Source organism: Podospora pseudocomata, chromosome 6 (genome assembly GCF_035222375.1).
Source record: "Podospora pseudocomata strain CBS 415.72m chromosome 6, whole genome shotgun sequence".
Lineage (NCBI taxonomy): Eukaryota > Fungi > Ascomycota > Sordariomycetes > Sordariales > Podosporaceae > Podospora > Podospora pseudocomata.
In genome coordinates, this window is record NC_085890.1 from 2,332,548 (window position 1) to 2,354,456 (window position 21,909).

The 21,909-nt window shown below is 52.6% G+C and overlaps 8 protein-coding genes across 8 annotated transcripts; 4 read left to right on the top strand and 4 right to left on the bottom strand.

Annotated features, from left to right (window-relative positions):
* Positions 1-12: 12 nt before the first annotated feature.
* On the bottom strand, positions 13-1,398 carry QC762_607345 (uncharacterized protein; the record flags this gene model as incomplete). Its single annotated transcript, XM_062892423.1, is given in 2 exon segments — positions 13-1,352; positions 1,362-1,398. Coding segments are annotated over 2 exon segments (1,377 nt in total).
* A 3,238-nt stretch (positions 1,399-4,636) lies between these two features.
* On the bottom strand, positions 4,637-8,134 carry QC762_0096350 (P-loop containing nucleoside triphosphate hydrolase protein; the record flags this gene model as incomplete). The annotated part of the gene is made up of 6 exons (XM_062884118.1): positions 4,637-6,972; positions 7,032-7,206; positions 7,252-7,608; positions 7,655-7,949; positions 7,997-8,058; positions 8,120-8,134. 6 exons carry the CDS (start codon positions 8,132-8,134, stop codon positions 4,637-4,639), a joined length of 3,240 nt encoding a protein of 1,079 aa, XP_062740767.1.
* A 1,331-nt stretch (positions 8,135-9,465) lies between these two features.
* HNWD-pc1 (HNWD NOD-like receptor pc1) lies at positions 9,466-13,837 on the top strand (the record flags this gene model as incomplete). Its single annotated transcript, XM_062884119.1, has 2 exons — positions 9,466-11,748; positions 11,798-13,837. The coding sequence occupies 2 exons, from the start codon at positions 9,466-9,468 to the stop codon at positions 13,835-13,837; spliced, it is 4,323 nt and encodes a 1,440-aa protein (XP_062740768.1).
* A 1,473-nt stretch (positions 13,838-15,310) lies between these two features.
* QC762_0096370 (uncharacterized protein) lies at positions 15,311-16,156 on the top strand (the record flags this gene model as incomplete). The annotated part of the gene is made up of 3 exons (XM_062884120.1): positions 15,311-15,480; positions 15,502-15,685; positions 15,797-16,156. The coding sequence occupies 3 exons, from the start codon at positions 15,311-15,313 to the stop codon at positions 16,154-16,156; spliced, it is 714 nt and encodes a 237-aa protein (XP_062740769.1).
* A 318-nt stretch (positions 16,157-16,474) lies between these two features.
* QC762_0096380 (uncharacterized protein) lies at positions 16,475-17,857 on the top strand (the record flags this gene model as incomplete). Its single annotated transcript, XM_062884121.1, has 1 exon — positions 16,475-17,857. The coding sequence occupies one exon, from the start codon at positions 16,475-16,477 to the stop codon at positions 17,855-17,857; it is 1,383 nt and encodes a 460-aa protein (XP_062740770.1).
* Positions 17,858-18,224: 367 nt separating this feature from the next.
* On the bottom strand, positions 18,225-19,034 carry QC762_600510 (uncharacterized protein; the record flags this gene model as incomplete). The annotated part of the gene is made up of 1 exon (XM_062891745.1): positions 18,225-19,034. The coding sequence occupies one exon, from the start codon at positions 19,032-19,034 to the stop codon at positions 18,225-18,227; it is 810 nt and encodes a 269-aa protein (XP_062740771.1).
* Positions 19,035-20,156: 1,122 nt separating this feature from the next.
* QC762_600500 (uncharacterized protein) lies at positions 20,157-20,766 on the top strand (the record flags this gene model as incomplete). The annotated part of the gene is made up of 2 exons (XM_062891744.1): positions 20,157-20,179; positions 20,238-20,766. The coding sequence occupies 2 exons, from the start codon at positions 20,157-20,159 to the stop codon at positions 20,764-20,766; spliced, it is 552 nt and encodes a 183-aa protein (XP_062740772.1).
* A 793-nt stretch (positions 20,767-21,559) lies between these two features.
* On the bottom strand, positions 21,560-21,742 carry QC762_0096410 (uncharacterized protein; the record flags this gene model as incomplete). Its single annotated transcript, XM_062884122.1, has 1 exon — positions 21,560-21,742. One exon carries the CDS (start codon positions 21,740-21,742, stop codon positions 21,560-21,562), a length of 183 nt encoding a protein of 60 aa, XP_062740773.1.
* Between the last annotated feature and the right edge of the window lie 167 nt (positions 21,743-21,909).

A 21,909-nucleotide genomic window follows, 5' to 3' on the forward strand; every position in this document is an offset into this window, starting at 1 on the left:
CTGGATCCGAGTCTAATATTGCTTCAATGCGCTTCTAAGCTTGTCTACAAGTCCCGTCACCACCGAGCGCTCCGCGGGCACAATGCGAATACCTTCATCCAACATGCCAAAGCTGGGCCACTGAGACTCTGCCCCCTGTCCCCCAGAAGAAGTGGGGTCGTTCTCGGTGAATCTTAGTTCAATCTTCATCGAGATGTCGGTAAAGACATGCTCGGAAACATCGAGCACCATCTGGGCCTGCAGCCGCTCACTCCCGTCGCCGAGACAGACTGACCCCAGCTGCACGCGGGGGAACAGGCGCGACAGCGGCCTCTGCGAGATGGTGCTGCCCTCGTCGAGAATCCGCTGGAGGCACTCGAACACGTTGCGGAAGATGGCTGCCAGGCGCGAATAGCACGAGAGGAAGAGCAGGGCCGTCGCCGGATCATGGGCCGGCACCGACTGGCGGAGGATACTAAGCAGCTGGAGCGCTATCCGCAGCGTTTCCTCCAAGTTCAAGTAATCGCTCTGGCGGCCGCCATACGCCTGGGCTTCTGGCGACGCCCGCAGTGCGTGGATGGACTCTGCCGTTGCTTCCTGCTGGCTCACCAGAAGAATGTTGAGGCGGGCGAGCTCGTGGACCCGAGCATCCAGGCCGGTTGACCGGCTTTGTCGGTGCCCAAGTGCTTGTTCGCTATCGTTCATTGTGCGGTCCATTTGGCTCGCCTGGCTCCCCTCTGCTTCACTCGCCGAGGCATTCTGGAGCCCACCAAGCTGAGGCTTGCCGCCCAATGCCGTCGGCACCTCTGTGAGATGGAAGAAATCTTGGTACAATAGCGGATTGATAGGGGAGGAAATGTCAGATCCGCTCAGCCGTGGCCACGAGTCCATGGTCTGGAGCATACGTGAGTCGAGTGTATCGAGAGTGCCAAGACTGGACGAGTCCAATGCCTTGATATTATCAGGCGGTGTTGTTGAGCTGGTAGTGCCGCCCATGCTTCGATCCATGACTGGCAGAGTGGAGCCCGTCCCTTGGGTTGGATAAACGGCATTGTTTAGATTCGCCATCGTACTCGCAACCTGCTGGCCCCGCCGCGAGGGACGAGGGGAGCATTCGGCCTGGGCCCGGATGCACCGGTTGCATGCTCTCTGGTTGGGAGCCCTCCTGCAGCGCAATTTGGAGCTGTGACACCGGTGGCAGGCAGGCCACCTGGTATGACCATCGCTGTCGTCGTCCATGGCCCATGTGTTATTGCTGAAGCTCGGGATATTATTTGCTTGCTCGTAGCAACGAATCGGGCCGGAGTTGAATATTGGAGAAGGATTTCCGGTAATCTCGCCAATAAGGGCGGATCTCACACGGTTACTAGCATCTTATTAACCATGGGCCCCAGGGCCCGGTCTGTCAGCTTGGGGCATTCTTATATGGGTCGGAGATAGGCCGGCGTAGCCACAGGCCACGGCCATGACCTTCACCGGCACCAAACTGTCGAATTCTGTTGGAAGAGAGTGGGTTTGCGAAGGCGCAGCCCAGAGCCAACTACCAGTTGGAAGGTCCAGCCTATCTAAGCCTATAGTACGGTCCAGTGGCTGCAGTTGCTGCTCTCGCTACGCAGCCAACGGACATATCAATGCTGTGATATATTACCTTGCATGCTTACTTTAGTCAGCGAGCGGAATCTCTGCGTGCCAGGCTCTCCTTTGGGGTTTGAAAGCTGATAGATGTGGAACCCACACCTTTTCGCGCATCCTTTATCACTCAGCACACCAACATTCTTTTACTTTGCCACTTGTACACCGTTATGGATCCTCAAACCACCTTTGCTCTAGATGCTTGCAGGACGGTACCTTCCGTGGCCCGTGGGATTTGATAACCCTTTCAAGTAAAGGCGGCAACTCCGAGGTGAAGGAAACTATGGAACTGGCCCCTGAAACTCAGATGCAGACACATCCATCAATGGCGCCAACCCTTATAGGAATGAAAAGAAGATTGGCGAGGCTATCAAGCAGATCGGCGTCCGCATGGATAAGAGCTTTGTCAAATGACCCTTGTACAGGTACCAACGGGAAAGGGTTTGCGGTGGCCTAGTTGATCGAGACTTGAGAGGCTGGGGTGTTGGCAGTGCACTTCGGACTTGGGGGCGGAAGTGCGGCTATAACCCCGACCAATATACCAGGGTTATATATGAGGGTGCCCATGAAGACTTCGGGGGGGGGGGTGCCCATGGAGCAAGTCCCATAAACAATATATACGAAATATTGGTGTCTGTGATTGAACAAAATCAAAATACTATCTCAATACACCTCCAAAGACCTGCTGGCCACCCTTCAGATCGCAAACCACCCAGCGACTCAATGTCTAAATAAATCCCGCCTTAACCATCTCCTCCAACTGCCCCTCCTTCCCAACCATCACCGCCCTCTCCTTTCGCTGCTCAAGCTCCTCCATCTGTCTCCCCAACTCCGTCCTCAACAACCCCCACGCATCCGGCCCCAACACCGTCCTCATCGCCAATCCCGTCTCCTCCACCTCCAGCACCACCCTGACAATCTCCTCCGCTTGTTTCCCCGGCTCACTCCACAGCTGTTGCTTCTCCTCATCCTCCATAAACCCCTCCATGACTTTCCTCGGCATATCACCTCCCTCATACCCCTCACAATCCTCCAACCTCCTCACACCGGTGACAAACGCAGTCTTTACCACCCCCGGCTCGATAATCCCAAGCTTGACATTCCACTCCGGTCTGATTTCTTGAGCAAGCGCGTCGGTGAACCCCTCCAAAGCAAATTTACTCGCATGGTAATACGCCGCTCCTGGCACCGTCAGTCGTCCGCCCATGGACGTGACGTTTAAGATTACCCCCCCGTTGCCGGTTTTCTTTCGCATCTGTTTCAGCGCGTGGAGGGTCAGGGAGGCGGGACCCCAGAAGTTAGTTTCGAGTTGCTCGTGGGCGAGGGCGATGCCGGCGGGGGTGAGGAAGGATTCAGTGTCCCCGAGGAGCATGTATCCTGCGTTGTTGACGAGGATGTCGATGTTGCCGAAGTGGGAGAGAGTGGTGGTGATGGCAGTGGTGATGGAGGTGGGGGAGGAGACGTCGAGGGGGAGGAGACGTCGAGGGGGAGGGGGAGGATGTTGTTGGATTGGGGGAGGTAGGAGAGGGAGGAGAGGTTGCGGGCGGTGGCGACGAGGCGGTGGGCTGGGTGTACGGTAGAGAAGAGGTGGGCGAGGGAGCGGCCTATGCCGGAGGAGCAGCCGCTTATGAACCAGACTGGGGAGGGAGGGAGGGAGAAGGGGGTGGTTGTCATTTTGAGGTGAATAAGGTGGTGGTTGATGGTGATTTGGTTGGGATGATGATATGGAAGTTGAAAGGGGAGGGGAGATGCGAATGAGGGTTTATATATATGTTAAAGTGGTAGCTTCGGTGGCAGCACTGGCCTGATCGACATGGACATGCATGGAATCATTCTACCGTCGCCAACGTAATGTTGTTGCCTTTGTGATCATAAGGTACCCACGGCGACTTGAAGCTATTATTAAAAGTCAGATTGATGGTCCTGCACAGCCGTTGACATTTTTGCCGGCTAATCCCGGTAGTCAACTGTTAAGCATAGTGTCGTGCGTTCCAACCCCTGATTGCTGACTCTACAGGAAGCCGTCGAAGCCGCAGCATCACAGCTTAACTCTGTTATCCTGACCCCCAGCGCACGCGGGTGCTAGCGGGTCGGAGTTAATGTCTCGCTCATTCCACATTCTAAGCTGTTGTATTCGCGAAGGCTAAAGCTGACATCTGGCCGACAAAGCTTGTGCAGAGCTGTTGGTGCTACATATCTACTCACACCTCAAGGCTGAGTCCCGATTTATAATGCATCCCAGTTTCTTTTTTGGGTCATTAATGTTCTGAAGGTCGTTCAATATCTTCTATCACCTTCTACTATCATTCAATAGCATCTTGTTCTTCCTGGTCGAGGGAAGTACATTGCCGCTTTCGGACTTGGGTGGGGTGTGTAGTTAGGAGCAGCACTGCCTCTTCCACCCTACCCTCCTGCCCATTTTAGCCTGGAAAAAATGTGTTTGATTTCGAAATGTCCAAATTAACCAGCTTAAGCTCGAATAACGAATTTGCAAGTCAAGGTAAAGGCCTAGTTGAATCGTCATATAAACCAACATACTGCTTGTCTTAACGACAGTTCCATTTCATATTTACATACCTACCTAAGCTTCTTTATCACTTCCTCTCAACAAATTAGCACTTATGGCGTCATACCTCCCTAGTTCCCTTGGCATCAGCTGCCGCTTTCACAGGCTTAGTTACTGCAGTCAAATCATCTTGGGAGCCTCGCGGCTGCTAAAGGAAACCAAATCAAATAAAGTTAGTTGTGGCGCTTGGAACTACGTCAAGCCAACTAGCCCGATCTCGAATTATTCGAGTGGGCCAAATGACGTCTCTACCAAGTGTTCTAGAGCCACTTACCTTTAAGATGAAACAGGGTACTCGAAGTGATGAAAGAGGCGGGATCCAGAAGGATCTAGAGTATTGTGACGGGCTATAAATCAATGGAGACCCCCAGACCCCTCCTGTGACACGCTATGATAAAAAAAATAGACAGATTGAATGAGAGATCAGCTAAGCTGTGTGCGGCTAGCTTGCAAGCCCAGTCATCTGATCTCCAACACCTTCTCCCTTAGCTGCAGCGCCTGCCGATGCATCTCCTCTGCCTCCTCATACTTCCCCTGGCTATAAAGCACAAGCGCAAGGTTGTTCATGCTAATGAGCGTGTGGGGATGCTCCTTGCCCAACACCTTCTGAGATAGCTGTAGCTCCTGCCGATGCATCTGCCCTGCCTCCTCATACCTCCCCTGGCTATCAAGCACACCCGCAAGGTTGTTCATGCTGGTGAGCGTGTGGGGATGCTCCTTGCCCAACACCTTCTGAGATAGCTGCAGCGCCTGCCGATGCATCTGCTCGGCCTCCTCATACTTCCCCTGGCTGTCGAGCACAAACGCAAGGTTGTTCATGCTACTGAGCGTGTCGGGATGCTCCTTGCCCAACACCTTCTGAGATAGCTGCAGCGCCTGCCGATGCATCTCCTCTGCCTCCTCATACTTCCCCTGGCTATGAAGCACACTCGCAAGGTTGTTCATGCTACCAAGCGTGTCGGGATGCTCCTTGCCCAACACCTTCTCCCGTAGCTGCAGCGCCTGCCGATGTATCTGCTCGGCCTCTTCATACTTCCCCTGGCTACCAAGCACACGCGCAAGGTTGCTCATGCTACTGAGCGTGTCGGGATGCTCCTTGCCCAACACCTTCTCCCGTAGCTGCAGCGCCTGCCGATGCATCTGCTCGGCCTCCTCATACTTCCCCTGGCTGTCGAGCACACCCGCAAGGTTGTTCATGCTGGTGAGCGTGTGGGGATGCTCCTTGCCCAACACCTTCTGAGATAGCTGCAGCGCCTGCCGATGCATCTGCTCGGCCTCCTCATACTTCCCCTGGCTATGAAGCACAAACGCAAGGTTGTTCATGCTACTGAGCGTGTCGGGATGCTCCTTGCCCAACACCTTCTCCCTTAGCTGCAGCGCCTGCCGATGTATCTGCTCGGCCTCCTCATACTTCCCCTGGCTACGAAGCACAACCGCAAGGTTGTTCATGCTGGTGAGCGTGGCGGGATGCTCCTTGCCCAACACCTTCTCCTTTAGCTGCAGCGCCTGCCGATGCATCTGCTCTGCTTCCTCATACTTCCCTAAATTGCGAAAGCTCTCACCCACTTTGGAAAGAAGACCTGTTGTCGCTTCCCCGTCATCTGTTCTCTTCCGTAGTTGAAGAGCATGTTGCGTATGAGGAAGATACCTTATCCACTCTTCTCGGTTTTCGTGTTTAGGCCAAGGGAATATATCGTCAAGCCGTTCTAACACTTTGGCCGTCCATTCCTGTCGCTCTCCCTTTCCATCTAACCAGCTCAGCATCGATATCTGAACTAGCCGATGGATATCGTAGCTATCCGACTCATTCTGTTGGGAGATAAATGCATACGCCTTCAGGGTCCCGATTGCTTCAACAGTCTCTAGCGTCCCCGCCGGCGGCAACAGGGAGTGCGGAATATCCTTCCCGGCTAAAAAGCACAGAAATCTGAGGTAGTCAGCCGCCAGCGCGTCGTGATCTGAGATTTGCTGGAACGAAATCAGCCAAGTTGTGGCGACAGCATTTTGAATGTTCTTATATCGGTGTCGGTCGTCAAAGTGACTACTCAACAACTTAACCATATCCTCATCACTGGAGTTACATAGCTTAAGGTACCGCGCAGTCGAGATCTGCTCCTTGGCCATATAAGCAGACGCTTGCCGTATTGCCAGAGGGAGGTTAGTAAGAAACTCTAGCAACGCATTGTTGCTTCTTATGTCGCTCATCTGAGAACCTTTTAGGTTTTTCCCTAATAGCTTAAGGGCCTCGTCTTGGCTCATTTCTTCAACTGCGATAATATGATTTTCAGACTCGACCAGCCTTAATCCAAGTTTGTGGTTTCGGGTTGTGAAAAGAATAGATCCTTTCCGGCTGAATGGAAGATAGTCGGCAAGGGCGGTATCCCCAAAAAGTAGCTTTTCATCGTCGGCGTTATCGATAATTAAAAGCCAGTTACCTATATTCTCGCGGCCCAATGCGGACTTAATAAGTGCCTTGACATCTGCTTTTTCTTCGTCGATTCCCGGTACCTTAAGCTGCTGGCCGATAGCGCGGTATGCATTCTCGAAAGCGGTGGCATCAACAGCGGGAACCCAAAAGACCGAGCATTCCGGCTGCACGTCGCGAATGCGATAAGCGGTCTCCAGCGCGATCTGCGTCTTTCCAACCCCCCCCAGACCTTCGATGGCGGTCCGTTGGCAGTCATCTTCGTCTCCACTAGGAAGAACCCTCTTAAGAAGATCTTCGAGAATTGATTCACGCCCGACGAATTCCTTATTACGTCCGAACCGGACGATCCAGTGTCCCTTCATGGTAGCTTCGCCATATTAGCACTATTCTGGCCGCATCAGCCCACCCAGGAGATGATCAGCTTACAGTTCTTCCGCAGTTTTAAAACAACCGATGCGTCTCCAGCGAGTTTCCTGACCGCATCTTTAACTAATTTAAAGTTGGGACATTCTGGACCTTGGAATTTGTTCATCCCTGAATGGGTCGCATCCAAGCCTTGGCGAGGGAAACCATGCAGGCAGGCTGAAGACTCCGTCACAAGCTATCAAGGTCAGTTGAATATCACGAACGGGGACAAATAACGTACAATCTTGCGGGTAACACTCCTTGACAGGCGCTTCGCCCACCCGGGCGATAGAATGCGTCTTAACATCTCCGTCTTCCTGGTCTCGAAAAAGCAACTCAGGGGCAGTTGCACTGCCTTAGCATTAGCGATCTCGGCGAACTTCTGAACGCGCTGGTGGACGAAGTCGTGGCTCTGCTCGAGGTCTTTTATGAGTTGGTCAGAGGCCTGCTCTCCCATAATGCCTTTAACCAGCACCTGCCACCGAGCCTGCTTCGCAGCATCACTACCCTGGAATGGAGTGGCGAGAAACACGATGCCGACAGTGGAAAGCAGGATATGTTTATAGGCGCTGCCTTCCTGGGCGGCTCGGATGATTGCCTGGGGAGGTTAACCGCTGCCCGCCGTATATGATCTATGGACATACCTCGGCCAGAATAAGCCCTCCAAAACAAGAGGCGACGAAGATAATTGGTCGCGTTTGCGAACCACGGCCTTCGGCGATAAGACCGAGTAGCGTATCGGCATGGCCGAGCAGCGTCTGCACGGGTGCATTTGCGAAGTAGTTTGCATTCCAGTCGTACGTATATATGCGGGCCTTTGGTAGGGCTGCCGGCAGCATGTCGGCGTCCGACAGCCAGTTCACAACCCCATCCCCATTTCTTTTCTTAAACTCCCATGTCCGCGGCGACTCGGTGCCCAATCCGTGGATTGCGATAATACTGGCCGGTTAGACGTGCCTCTATGCGTTCGACCGGGTGGAACTTACTCGATCGTCGCGTCGTGGGGAGCGTCATCGACTGGGATGATCCGGCGGAGTCCCCTGCAAGCCTAAGGATGAAGTGCCGGTAGTTAGCTCGGTCCCCGCTTCTTATATAGAGAGCGATCTCACCTCTGTCGTGGTCATCCTGGGAATATTCTGAAAAGCGGGGCTCGTATTGCGCACCAGGCTGGTAAGGGTCAGCTTCAATCGCGGCGGTGACTATGTTAAGGTCGCCGTAAGAACGAAAGTGATGGAGAGAGGAGTATTTAGACTTAGCGAGACCCACAATGAGGCGCTGTTTGGCCTTTGTATGCGTGTCACACGTCAAACGACCAACCAGCCACATCACGGCCCAACCGTTATCGAGAACCAATGGTTGGAAGTAAGGCAGGCAATCAAGTGCCTCGCGTTTATCAAAAGAATAGTATTGGACACGGAGTATATCGAAGGACTTGGCAGCGGGCTGAGATCGCCTAATGCTTACCGCCCAAAGCGCCAAGAAGCGCCATATTCAACTACTTTAAGCCATGGTCCTGACATCAACTCTGATGCGACGCACCTGGGCAAGTATTCACAGCGCCCTTCAAAACCGCGGATGATCAAACCGTCGAGTCGTGTTTACGATTGCGGAACCCTTGTCTCTCGACGCTTCAAGCGGGTCAAGACGAACGGCGGAGAAATCGAAACTAAGGAATAAGGTATGGTAATAGGGTCAACGTTATCCCTTTCAGAGGTTCTGGATAGGGGTTCGTCACACACCTCTCTGTTTAAAAATGCGTTTAGTATTTTTGTTTTGATAGCTTTGGATTTTAATTTGCAGTATTGAAATCTGTAAATAAATTCAAGGGTAATAGTACTTCGTAGTACTTGCAAGATTGTGGCGGTTCCAGAGCCCAGTCTCTCTAAGAGTGATTCTCTAAAGGTTAGTCTGGGTTGTAAAAGGGTGTAGCCAAACCGGTGCACGGCAAGGTGCTGTCTCAACGAGTTACCTTCACAAGATAATTAGTTCTGATTGGTTCGGGACGTCCCATGCTTTTGCGTGCGCTGCCTAGCTGCCAATCCATCAACGCCCAACATGAGGGGTCGAGGAAGCCCAAAGCCGATTGCGATAGCAACATCAATCACTTCAAAGCTTCGAGCCCACCGAGACTCGCAATACCGTGGTCAACCGTCCCGTATCTCTCTCTAACAGCAGCTGCACCTCTGAACAGCTTGCGTTCTCCTACTCTACCCTTGCGCGCCCCTCATCACGATCGATCGAAGCCCGCGATAGTTCTTAAACACATTACAAAGGGTCTTCCTCATACACTATAAGTACCCAGTAAGATAAATTCCAACACCAGACAATCGCGGCGCGCTATTTACTTCAGTTTCTGATTATTTTGTTCCCGCAGATCGCAAATATCCTCGTCTATCTATCGCACCTACCGCTCCGCCCTTTCACCTTTCCGGCCGAGCCTCGGCGGTCCCGAACCATGCGTCTCCTGGAACGTGATGATGCCGGCGAGATCCGCCCGACGAAGGACCTGCCCAGCGACAAGATTCCGCCATATGCGATTCTTTCACACACATGGGGGCCTGATGAGGAGGAAGTCAGCTACAAAGATTTAAAGGACGGCAGAGCCGTAAGCAAACTCGGCTACAACAAGATCCGGTTTTGCGCAGATCAAGCTTGGCGTGACGGGCTGAAATTCTTCTGGGTAGACACATGCTGTATCGATAAGTCCAACAGCACTGAGCTTCAGGAGGCGATCAACTCTATGTTCAGGTGGTATCGCGATGCGGCTAAGTGCTATGTCTATCTTACAGACGTCTCAACATACAGGCGAGACGCCGACGGCGATCCTAGTTGGAAATGGGCTTTTCAGAAATGCAAATGGTTTACTCGAGGATGGACCCTCCAAGAACTTCTTGCTCCGACATCAGTCGAGTTCTTTTCAAGGGAGAAGGCGCGTATTGGAGACAGGAACTCTCTAGAGCGAATGATCCACAACGTAACGGGAATTCCCCTCGAGGCCCTCCGAGGTAGTCCTTTGTCTGATTTCAGTGTCCATGACCGGATGGCATGGATGAAGCAACGCACTACAACACGTGAAGAAGACATGGCATACTCGCTTTTTGGTATCTTCGACGTCCATCTGCCTCTTATCTACGGCGAAGGAAAAGAGAAGGCCCTTGAGCGGTTGCGAGAGAAGATTGGGAAGGATGACGGCTGTCTGGCCGACCTGCGTGTCACCGACTCTCGCCACGATAAGAAGCGGATCGAAGCTGCTAAGGGCGGCCTCCTGAAAGACTCCTACTGTTGGGTTCTCAGCAACGTCCAATTCCAACAATGGCACGGCGGTGACGATCAACGGCTGCTCTGGATCAAAGGCGACCCCGGCAAAGGCAAGACTATGTTGCTCTGCGGCATCATCGACGAATTAAAAAAGTCTACACCAGCTGGCCTTCTATCCTTCTTCTTTTGCCAAGCCACCGACTCGCGCATTAATAATGCCACTGCCGTCCTCCGCGGTCTAATCTACCTTCTTGTCAGCCAACAACCAGCACTCATCTCACACGTACGACGACCTTATGATCATGCAGGAAAAAAGATGTTTGAGGATCCTAACGTATGGGTTGTCCTGTGTGAGATCTTTACTAGCATTCTACAAGATCCCGGCTTGAGAATGACGTATTTGATCATCGACGCGCTTGATGAATGCGTGACAGACTTGCCGCAGCTTCTCGAGCTGATAACCCGGACCTCATGCACATCCTCCCCAATCAAGTGGATCGTCTCGAGTCGTAATCGGCCGGATATCGAAGAGCAATTGGAAACAGCCACGCAGAAAGCGAGGTTAAGCCTCGAGCTCAACGCCGAATCTATCTCTACTGCTGTCAACGCATTTATCCAAAACAGGGTAGATCAACTGGCACCGAAAACGAAATACGATGCCAACATGATAGGCAAGATTCAGGATTACTTACACTCCCACGCAAATGGCACGTTTCTGTGGGTGGCGTTGGTCTGCCAGGCGCTCGCGGATCCGAAGGTTAAGAAGCGGCATATATTAGCAAAGTTACAGACATTTCCGCGCGGACTAGACTCTTTATATGCGCGGATGCTGGAGCAGATTGGCCATTCCGAAGATGCAGACCTTTGCAAGCAGATTCTTGCCGTCGCCGCAGCCGTTCGCCGACCTATCAGCCTTGATGAACTCGCCTCTCTTATTGAGATGCCGGATGACGTTTCCGATGATCCGGAGTCCTTGGAAGAGATTGTTAAGCTTTGCGGCTCGTTCTTGATCATCCGAGAACGAACGGTCTATTTCGTCCACCAATCGGCCAAGGACTTTCTCATCGGCACGGCTTCGGACAAAGCCTCCAACAAAGCTTCTCAAGAAGCTTTCAAGCTGGTTTTCCCTACTGGGATGGAGGATGTGAGCTATATTATCTTCTGGAGGTCACTGAATGTTATGTCTCAGAAGCTGCGACGAGACATATACTGCTTAAATGCACCGGGATTCTTGATTGACAACGTCCGAGTGCCAGACCCGGACCCGCTAGCAACGGTACGATATTCATGCATCCACTGGATTAATCATTTACGTGATTTAGTCTCTAGCACAAGCTCAAAATGGGTTCATCTTCTGCAAGATGATGGGGATATCCACAGATTCCTTACAACGAAGTATCTTTATTGGCTTGAAGCTCTTAGTCTACTCCGAGCTTTACCAGAGGGCATCAATGCCATCCGACAGTTAGAGAGCTTATTGGTAAGTATGAGACCACTAAATGCTATAAGCTGGTCTAACAGTAGTATAGGGACATACCATTCGAGGGAGGTTGATAGCTATCGTCCGGGATGCATATCGATTTGCGCTGTCCTACAGGGTGATAATTGAGAAAGCCCCTCTTCAAGCATACACATCAGCCCTTATATTTGCACCGACTGACAGTATGATAAAGAAATTCTTTAAGAAGGAAGAGCCTGGCTGGATTAGCACAATATCAGTTGTAGAAGCGGAATGGAATGCCTGCACACAGACGTTAGAGGGCCATGGCGGTAGGGTCCAGTCGGTCGCGTTCTCGCCGGATGGCCAGCGTGTGGCATCGGGCTCGAGCGATAATACCATCAAGATCTGGGATGCGGCATCGGGGACCTGTATACAGACGTTAGAGGGCCATGGCGACTGGGTCCTGTCGGTCGCGTTCTCGCCGGACGGCGAGCGCGTAGCATCGGGCTCGAGCGACAACACCATCAAGATCTGGGATGCGGTATCGAGGACCTGTACACAGACGTTAGAGGGCCATAGCCACTGGGTCCTGTCGGTCGCGTTCTCGCCGGACGGCCAGCGTGTGGTATCGGGCTCGAGCGACAACACCATCAAGATCTGGGATGCGGTATCGGGGACCTGTACACAGACGTTAAAGGGTAATGGCGGCTGGGTCCTGTCGGTAGCGTTCTCGCCGGACGGCCAGCGTGTGGCATCGGGCTCGAGCGACTATACCATCAAGATCTGGGATGCGGCATCGGGGACCTGTACACAGACGTTAGAGGGCCATGGCGACTGGGTCCGGTCGGTCGCGTTCTCGCCGGACGGCCAGCGCGTGGCATCGGGCTCGCGCGACAACACCATCAAGATCTGGGATGCGGCATCGAGGACCTGTACACAGACGTTAGAGGGCCATGGCGGCTGGGTCGAGTCGGTCGCGTTCTCGCCGGACGGCCAGCGCGTAGCATCGGGCTCGAGCGACAACACCATCAAGATCTGGGATGCGGCATCGAGGACCTGTACACAGACGTTAAAGGGCCATGGCGGCAGGGTCGAGTCGGTAGCGTTCTCGCCGGACGGCCAGCGCGTGGCATCGGGCTCGAGCGACAACACCATCAAGATCTGGGATGCGGTATCGGGGACCTGTACACAGACGTTAAAGGGCCATGGCGGCAGGGTCCAGTCGGTCGCGTTCTCGCCGGACGGCCAGCGCGTGGTATCGGGCTCGAGCGACTACACCATCAAGATCTGGGATGCGGCATCGGGGACCTGTACACAGACGTTAGAGGGCAATGGCGGCTGGGTCCTGTCGGTCGCGTTCTCGCCGGACGGCCAGCGTGTGGCATCGGGCTCGAGCGATAATACCATCAAGATCTGGGATGCGGCATCGGGTACCTGTACACAGACGTTAGAGGGCCATGGCGACTGGGTCCTGTCGGTAGCGTTCTCGCCGGACGGCGAGCGCGTGGCATCGGGCTCGAGCGACAACACCATCAAGATCTGGGATGCGGCATCGAGGACCTGTACACAGACGTTAGAGAGCCATGGCGACTGGGTCCTGTCGGTAGCGTTCTCGCCGGACGGCGAGCGCGTAGCATCGGGCTCGAGCGACAACACCATCAAGATCTGGGATGCGGCATCGGGGACCTATACACAAACGTTAGAGGGCCATGGCGACTGGGTCCTGTCGGTCGCGTTCTCGCCGGACGGCCAGCGCGTGGCATCGGGCTCGAGCGACTACACCATCAAGATCTGGGATGCGGCATCGGGAGCTTGCACACAGACGATAAATGTTAATTCAGCTGCTACCCATCTATCGTTCGACCATACCAACGCTTACATTAATACGAATATCGGGCGTGTCCAAATAGCCACGACTACCATAGAAAGTCCAAATCAGCTAAGTAGTCCGGTGTGTTATTCGTATGGTTTAGGACAAGACTACCGCTGGATTACTTGCAATAACCAGAACGTGTTATGGTTGCCACCAGAATATCATGCAAGCGCTTCTGCTATGCAAGGACGCAAAATAGTTCTTGGCTGTTACTCAGGGCGTGTTATAATGTTTTTATTTTCTCGAGATGTTTGACATTTCGACCTTCATCTTCTTTCTCCTATTTTTCTTTTTTCTTATTTACCATCAAAGGGGTGTGGGGGACGGAGTATATCTAGACCAAATATTTCCTGCATTTTCAATCCTGCATCAAGACGATGCATATTTCCACGTTTAGGTGGCAATATCATGGTTTGCAGCTTCTCCCAAAACGACAGGTTAGTCGATAACGTAAAATAAACCTTGTGGCAATGGCAATTGGCCCCAGCAGTGGTTCGAAGGAGGCGTAGCGTTACCACGCACTCCGGCTAGCTTGCCACAGAGATTTGGAACTGGTGGATTAGTGTTAAACCGAGGTCCTGCACTCTTTGAGGTGTTTAACTGTGGTAGGGATATAATTGGTCCGTACAAGATCTTACCGGTGTTCCCCTGGTGGCCCTTTTGGGTGTGGGGTCTTCGTTGCCGCGCAGCAAGTGTCACCGTCTTATCAAACGCACAAGGAGTCGATAAGTCTAGAGAGGCAGAGGTTCGAGGATCTGGGATCTGTGGCTGGGCTCGAGGACGTAAACAACCTTATATTTGTCCAATACGCGGTGAGGCGAGGTCGAGGGGTTCAGCTGTGCCGCAGGGATCAATAAACACAGCCAAATCTTCGGCAAAGGCGTGACTTAAGGTAGCATAGTACGATCATGAAAACGAGCTGGCAAAGTTAGTACCTATCCAGTGATAAAAGAATAGAATTGGGCAGTTAACTATCACGCTTCTCGGGAATGCATTCTCCATGTATGCCTCATTGGCACTAGGATCCCGAAATTTATTTTTGACGCCCCGTTTTATTTTCAAGTTTTATTTTCTGTTGGCGCTATGCGCCTGAGGTCATTCGAAGATGGGGGGTGGTAAATGTAAAAATGGGAGAGAAACCTTCCTTAGTTTTTGGCAGTATGCCTTCCAGAATCAGCATTGGATCTCCCTCGAAATGATAGTCTGGATGTTCTTTTGCGTTTATCATGTACTCCAGGAGTGTGTGGTGGCCATAAGCCTTTGGGCCCAGAATTGAAACAATTGTATTTTTGGTTGAACTTCCCCTTGTGATTGACTCTACTTACCTCCATGACAGGTGGGATTGTGCCATCTGGGCTAGACTCAGACCTGGGACTGGTAGGTATGCTATGGTACATAAGGGAACCTTTCCGGCCGCATATCCAAGCATGTTCGAGTAGCATCAGACCTCAACATCAGTCCCGGCCAGTTCGGTTAATAACGATGAATCATCATCGAAACACATGTTTTTGTGGGGAAACCTGGGGGCCAGGGAGTTCAAATGCAAGTTGGCGGCAGTCTTTTGGGTTGATGGCGGTTACCCGTTGTAGCAGGTTGATCCAGTGAACCAATTAGAATGGACTAACCTGCGTACTTGTGCTGGTGGTGGGTTGGCCAGCACCCACCAATCCGAATTTATCATTCCAATGTTAATCTCTTTCCACACCAAACCGCAAAATAACCACCATCATGACTGCCATCAAATCGTCATTGCCTGCTGTGCCAGGCCCCTATCTTGCCCCATTCACGCCGACCGCTCGCGTCAATATCAAGTTTTTGGAAAATCTGGGCCACGCCAAAGACAAAGATAGTTTCGTTTGGAAGGTCGAGATTGAAGACAGGGGCACTTTCGCGCTCAAGCTCTTCCCATTTATGCACTGGGTCACGTTGAGGGATAGCTGGGCCGAGTATTTAGCGCGCCCGCTCCAGACGTCTCAATTGTATTACGACTATCTTTCCCCGTTCAATGCCGAGTGGCGTGCATATGGTCGACTCAAACAGGATAATCGGGAGGACCTCGCTGTCAAGGCATTCGGATACCTTGACCTGACCCCCGAGCAAGAAGCGGACGTCACTTAACGCATGCTTGACGATGGCTGGGAACCCGAATCACTCAGTGACGACGATGAAGAGACCCATCATAGCATTGGTCACCCGATGTGGAATCGATACAAGTACGACCGAGACCAGCCCATCAAGGCCATTGTCAAGGAGCTTGTGGTGGACGAAGATGGAGGCAGCGCTGTAGGGTTCACTCCTAACGACATCTCCCAGATGTGGGAGGATCTGCAAGGTTTACAGCGACTGGGGATCTTGGTTCGAGATATTCACCTGCGCAACTATGTCGCCGGAAAGCTTTTCGACTTTGGCAGGGCCTGGACCATGTTTCATCCATGCCTTGATCAGATTCACCCGTACTACTTGAAGAGGGAGTGGGAAGGAGATCTCTTTGCGTTTCAGGAGCTGTTGATTGACTACTGGTACAACAAGGAAGTGACCACGGAGCTAGAGTGGCCGAAGGGACCTCGCCCGTGATCTCATGACCGAATCAGCCCTACACTGTGCCTATTGAGCTTGGCTGCTTTGTGATGACCTTGGCACTCCATATTTTGCCCTGCGGTTGGTGGCAGGACGGGGAGAAACGTGCCTGGTAGGTTATTAGCGCCACAACGTCAAGTTCCCCGTTGCCAAGGCCTCATTTCTTTTCTTTCATAGTTGCACTGTACATCATGCTGAGAGACCCCTGTCATCACAAAGCTGAGCTCAGGTCTTGTATGCACCGGACTGGCCCTGTTGTCTTCGTTACGGTCTCTTCTCTTTTTCACAGACCATTTCGACTGCCATATCCTCGCGATGACCAGTGCCCTTCAGCCAACATTGGTCAGTGAGTGGACGGGGTGGACTAGCACAGAGTTACAGGCCTATACAACAACATACTTACCATATGGCTGTGATCCGGAGGACACTGCCGAACTAACATCATGCTACACAACATTCATTGCGGACCGCCCTTACAAGGTGAAGCATACCAACATACCCTCCGGCATTTCGCCGAGGTCGACCACAACGGTAACCAACCGTGACTGGGACGTTGAAATGGTAACCATCATCCTGCCCGCCGACTCCATTCCCCGTTCAGAGCTCGAAAGCTGGTCCCGGTTCCATATCATGTCGACCCGGACCGAATCGACAACAGACAATTGGATAATTCACCACACTCTCACCGCCCCCGCCAGCTGCCCGACCTCATTTGAGTATACCACATCTACTCCGCTCAGCGACTGGGGCGACTACCTCCCGTCCGAGTTCCTGACCGAATATCTGCTCCCCAAAGCCACCATCCTTCCAGTCAAGTCGCACACAAGTACTTACGACGAATCCCTCACGATAACAAAAATGACCAGGACTATCCACGTCAAGGCAGCAGATCTACCCCCAACCCGCTACGGTGGGCCCCCTTTGAACGGAAACTACCCGTTCTACAGGTTGGATCTCGACATGCTCAACACATCCTACGTCCAACACTGCTATCTCCCTGGCGAGCCGCGACCGCCGACCCAAGCCGAGCTCTGCCCTTACACCTACGCGGGGAAATGCAGCAGGCTCGAGCCGTGGATGATTATGGTCGCGGCTGTCATTCTGTCTATCATTCTTCTTGGATTTGTCGAAAACTTCTTCTGGTTCAGGCGGCTGATGCTGGGCAAGACATGTTTCCGGATGGGAACCGTGTGCTGGGCTTCGATCTTCATTTTCGTGGTCGGTTTCACGATGATAGAGAAAAGGAGGAGCCCTGAAGACCGGGCCGAGTTCACGCAGCAGTGGAAGACGATGCAACTGAAGACGAAGATTAAGTTGTGGTGTCAGTTTGGATTGAGGCATCGGTATCCGGTGGCTTGGTTGGGGGAGAGGAAGGCGGTTCGTCACGAGGAGAGGATTGAGATGCGGAGGGGCGGTGGTACTGGCGGCAGTGATGGAGGTCCTGCGGGAGGTCAGAGGGAGGAGGACGATACGCCTCTGCTGGCTTACCCCGGTCCTCTTTCTTCGGTGACTAGCGGGACTACTGCTGCTTCTTCGGGGCCGGTGTTGGGTAATCCCAATGCAGTCCTCGCCTCAACGGGGTCCGGGGCAGCCGTCGTTGGGCCGACGTTGCCACCTGTTCAGCCTCAGTCACCTTCGTCTCCTCAGCAACCTGACGCGAGTCTGGGGTCAGCATGTGATGGGTTCCGAGCTGTTTAAAAGACCGAAGGTTCATTGGTACATCCATATCTAATGTTTATTGTTTTCTTCGAGAAATGTTTAGTCTCGGTGCCTAGGTATGTTAGAAACTCAAAGACGTTAATCACAATCATAGTTACGTATAATTTCTTGTGGGCCGTCAATAAACTCCAAAATAAATTCCAGAAAAAGAACTGGATGGGGGAGTCGAACCCACCACCAAGCGAAGGGTCAGGCGGGTCTACACACACAACTCTTGACTGGCCAGGTCGGGTTGCTCGCGGCTCTCTGACCACTGCGCTATACACAAGCTGCAGTGTTAGCTACTTTGCTGGTGTGATGAGCCAAAAGGTGGTATATATTTCGCCGTCTTGTCTCTGTTGCTCCCCTACCACCACCACCTGCACAAAACCGTCACTGCCACTGCCGCGATGCCCAGCTTGCTCCCTGCACCCATTCCAGGTGATGCTGCCGCTGAAACCTCCTCTCCTCCACCCACCGACTCGATCGCCCTACTCAGCGGCTTAAACCAGCACTCGGCCACCTTCTCATTCCCGGCATTGTTAGGATGCACCCCATCGCTGGTCATACTATCCGTGTCGAACCCCGTCCAACAATCCACCACCTCGATCACACTCTCCGTTGTATTCAAACCCTTAGCCCACTCTGGAATCGCTTCATTCAACCTGACCACTCTCTCCCCACACTCTTCACAAAACACCGAGTCCAACGGAATGATCTGAGCAACGATAATCCTCATGACCTTCTTATTCTCCCTCATCCAATCGACCATCGTCCCAAACGCCTGCAAGATCTCCGCCGTCGGCTTGTTGTTCAACACGTCGTTAGTTCCCAAGTGCATCATCACCACATCAGGCTTGGAACTCTCCAGCCACGGAACAAGTTTCCCTTCCGAGACGATTCCCGTGGCCTGTATCATAACGTGCCCTTCGTTTGCCCCGTCATATTCAAAATCGCACTGTTGACCAGATCGGGAGCCGACGAACTTAGTGTTGGTGATGGAGGCTTGCTGGAGGCGGCGCCAGAGGAGGGCTTGCCAGCAGCTTTCGGGGCCGCCGGTGATGGAGTCGCCTAGGGGTAATATCCTCACTGTCGACTGGGACCATACTGGGAGAATTAAAGCGCTGAGAATGACGATGAGAGGGTACGAGCTGTTATGTGACGCGGAGAGTCGCATCTTGACAGCTGAGGCGGGAGACAGTCAGGAGGCCCCGAGGACACTGACCATGTTCTTTCTGATGGGAGAAGACGGCATTTTAAGAGCCCGAGGCTGACGTGGTATGAGCCTCCGTATGTGTGATCATTGGCGGCCCCTTATCCCCTCTTACCTAATGACCCCAGGGCAAAACAAAGCGCTTATTTCCAGCCTGGGTCTAGAACTAGCTGCAAACCCTGGTACTAACCCATGCTCCGCCTCATTCAGGTACCCGTGTGGGATTTTACACAAGGCCCGCGCATTTACGACGGGGCAGCGGTCCATTAGCAACATCGATAATTCTGGGAATAACTTCAACAAATCTTTGAATGAAAAAACATTTTTTTCTTCAACAGAACCTACAACATATCAAGCTTTGGTAGCTTGTCTCGTCACAGGCCGACAGATGGGTAACTCATTCTACTCCAGTCGACTCCCACGTTCTGGAAGTTCATAGATATAACCGCATTCAATTGGCCACTTGAAGACGAGCAATTGGAATAACCTCACGAGTTGGATTTTTTTTTTCACCCAAACAGCCATCTCTACCCCATATGTGTGTGTTCGAATACTCTTCTGCCGGCGCCAGAAAATTCAAAAGCACCTATGCCATCCCTGATGATGTTACATCAGCCGCCATGTCAAACTCCATCACATGGCAATCCGACTCAACCCCTTTCTCCGTGTCACTGTCCAGACAGCTGTGCAACATCATGAGCCCCGTCGCATTGGCATTGAACGTAATTCTTAGGAAGAGGTTAGCCCAACTTTTTCTTTCTCCTGCCCACGGCAGCAAAGCCCAAGTGTACTAGAAAATGCTCACCCTGGAGACCCCGAACACGTCCACGTTTCCCTCAAACTCAAGCTCATATCATCGAAGTCAAATTGAAACTCAACCCCAGGGTCGCTGCATTGGGACCACTGCAGCTTTGCTAGGTCAACTTCCTGCGCCAGACACTCCACCGTTCTGTTCGTCGCCAAGGAGTAAGACGTGAACCCAAACGTGCCCTTCGAACCCCCGTTGTCCCAGTCGTATACCTTTAGTACCAGGTCATCGATCTTCCAGTAGGAAGGGTATTGGGAGGTTGTGGTGGAGGTGGATGCATGACTGAAGGTCCCTTCAAACAGTTCGTGCCTCTTTATACCCAATCACTCAGTACCGAGGTGACTAACTTCCTTCAACAGCTACATGGCCAACATCGGTCCCGGCGCCCCAGTGATGAACAACGTCCCCAAGAACCCCCTCCCCAGCGACGGCGGGTACAACCCCCGCTGCATGCGCCGCGACATCAGCGTCGACGCCGCCCTCGGCGCCACCGCGGAGCGCTCGTACAATCTCATCATGAAGTCCAAGGACACAAACACTTTCTACAACACCTTGTTGACGCCAACCCGGAATGCGAGCGACCCGTACAATTTTGGGATCCATACCGGTGACCATTACATTTCTGGAGGAGACCCCGGGGGAGATGCGATGGTCTCGCCTAATGATCCGATTTTCTATTTCCATCATGCGATGCTGGATAGGCTTTGGTCGATCTGGCAGATGCAGGATCCGGATAAGCAGGTCAATGCCCAGGTGACGCTTGGTGGGAGGGATGCGGCGACGAGGAAGCTTGATTCGAAGTGGCTTATTGCTGATGTTATCCCCGTTCTTGAAGCGCATGATGGGCTTGGGCGTGCGGGAGGGGCGTTTTATCATGTATATGTATGAGTCTTCGAAATAGGTTGTCGCAGTGTGGTGAGCCTTCCATGATGAATTCGATGTTTTGATATACCACAGTGAGAGGGATGAATGAGTCTTGTCTGGTCCAGAGCTCACACAATGACGAGGTCCTTTAGTCGTCTCGGTACCGCTGCTTTTGCGTTTATGTCATTGATATGCTCCCTAAAGGCCTCTGACCCCGTGATCCCACGGAACAAGGAGGCTGTTACAAGCGTCACGACATTCCGCTCCTCGAAAGCCTTCTTTCTGCAACCAAATGGCATGTCTAGCTCTTCCAACACCCACAAGATATCACCAATTCTCCGCATTCGCTGGTACGAATCTGACGAGACCGAAGTCTGTGACAGCAAGTTTCCTGCCGTCACACTTGGAGAAGATTATATCGAGCTGTAGATGATCGAGTGATCAAAAAGTGGCCGATGAAAGTAGGGATTACAAAGGCTCACTTCCATAGCCGTCACATTTGGCCAGCGTTCTGCACCAGCGTCGAAGAAGATCATACCAGTGCTTGACCGGATCGATGCGGTATCCACCTGTCGCTGATGCCACCTTCGCTATTTATCCGAAGCCAAGGGTTGATTTGAGTTGCAAGGAAATCCCTCCAGTTATGGAACTTTGAGCATGTATGGGTTGATACAGATCGAGTCGACCCACGGAATCCGGTCAGCTTCACGGCTCCGGAGGCGCTTGAGAGCTGCATGACAGTTGGCCGTGGTGCATATTTCGGTGACTGGTTTGGCGCTTGACTCGTCTTCGTCAGAGAGCACCTCAATCGTAGAGGTCAATGTTTGATCCCCCCAGGTGTAGGAGAGCGCTTCGTGGGAAGGAGGAGTCCGATTCGAGAATTTAACAGGCGTGTTCTGACTGGCTCCACTGGATGACCTGGAAGCAGAGTCAAGAGGCGAATTGAATCATCGAAATCCAGCGGGAGGCCTAAATAAACCCGATGGGGTGTGTTTTTCATTTTATCGTCATGGATAAGCTTTTTTCAAGAGCAGTGAATCGGGAAAAGGCGGTCACTCTGGTCCAAAAGGCAGGTTGGGCACCAAACAGCCGGGGCAGAGGTGTGAAAGCCTGGGTGAAAGTGGGACTCCAGGCACCCAAACAGCCCCGTGGTATGCACTAGAAGGG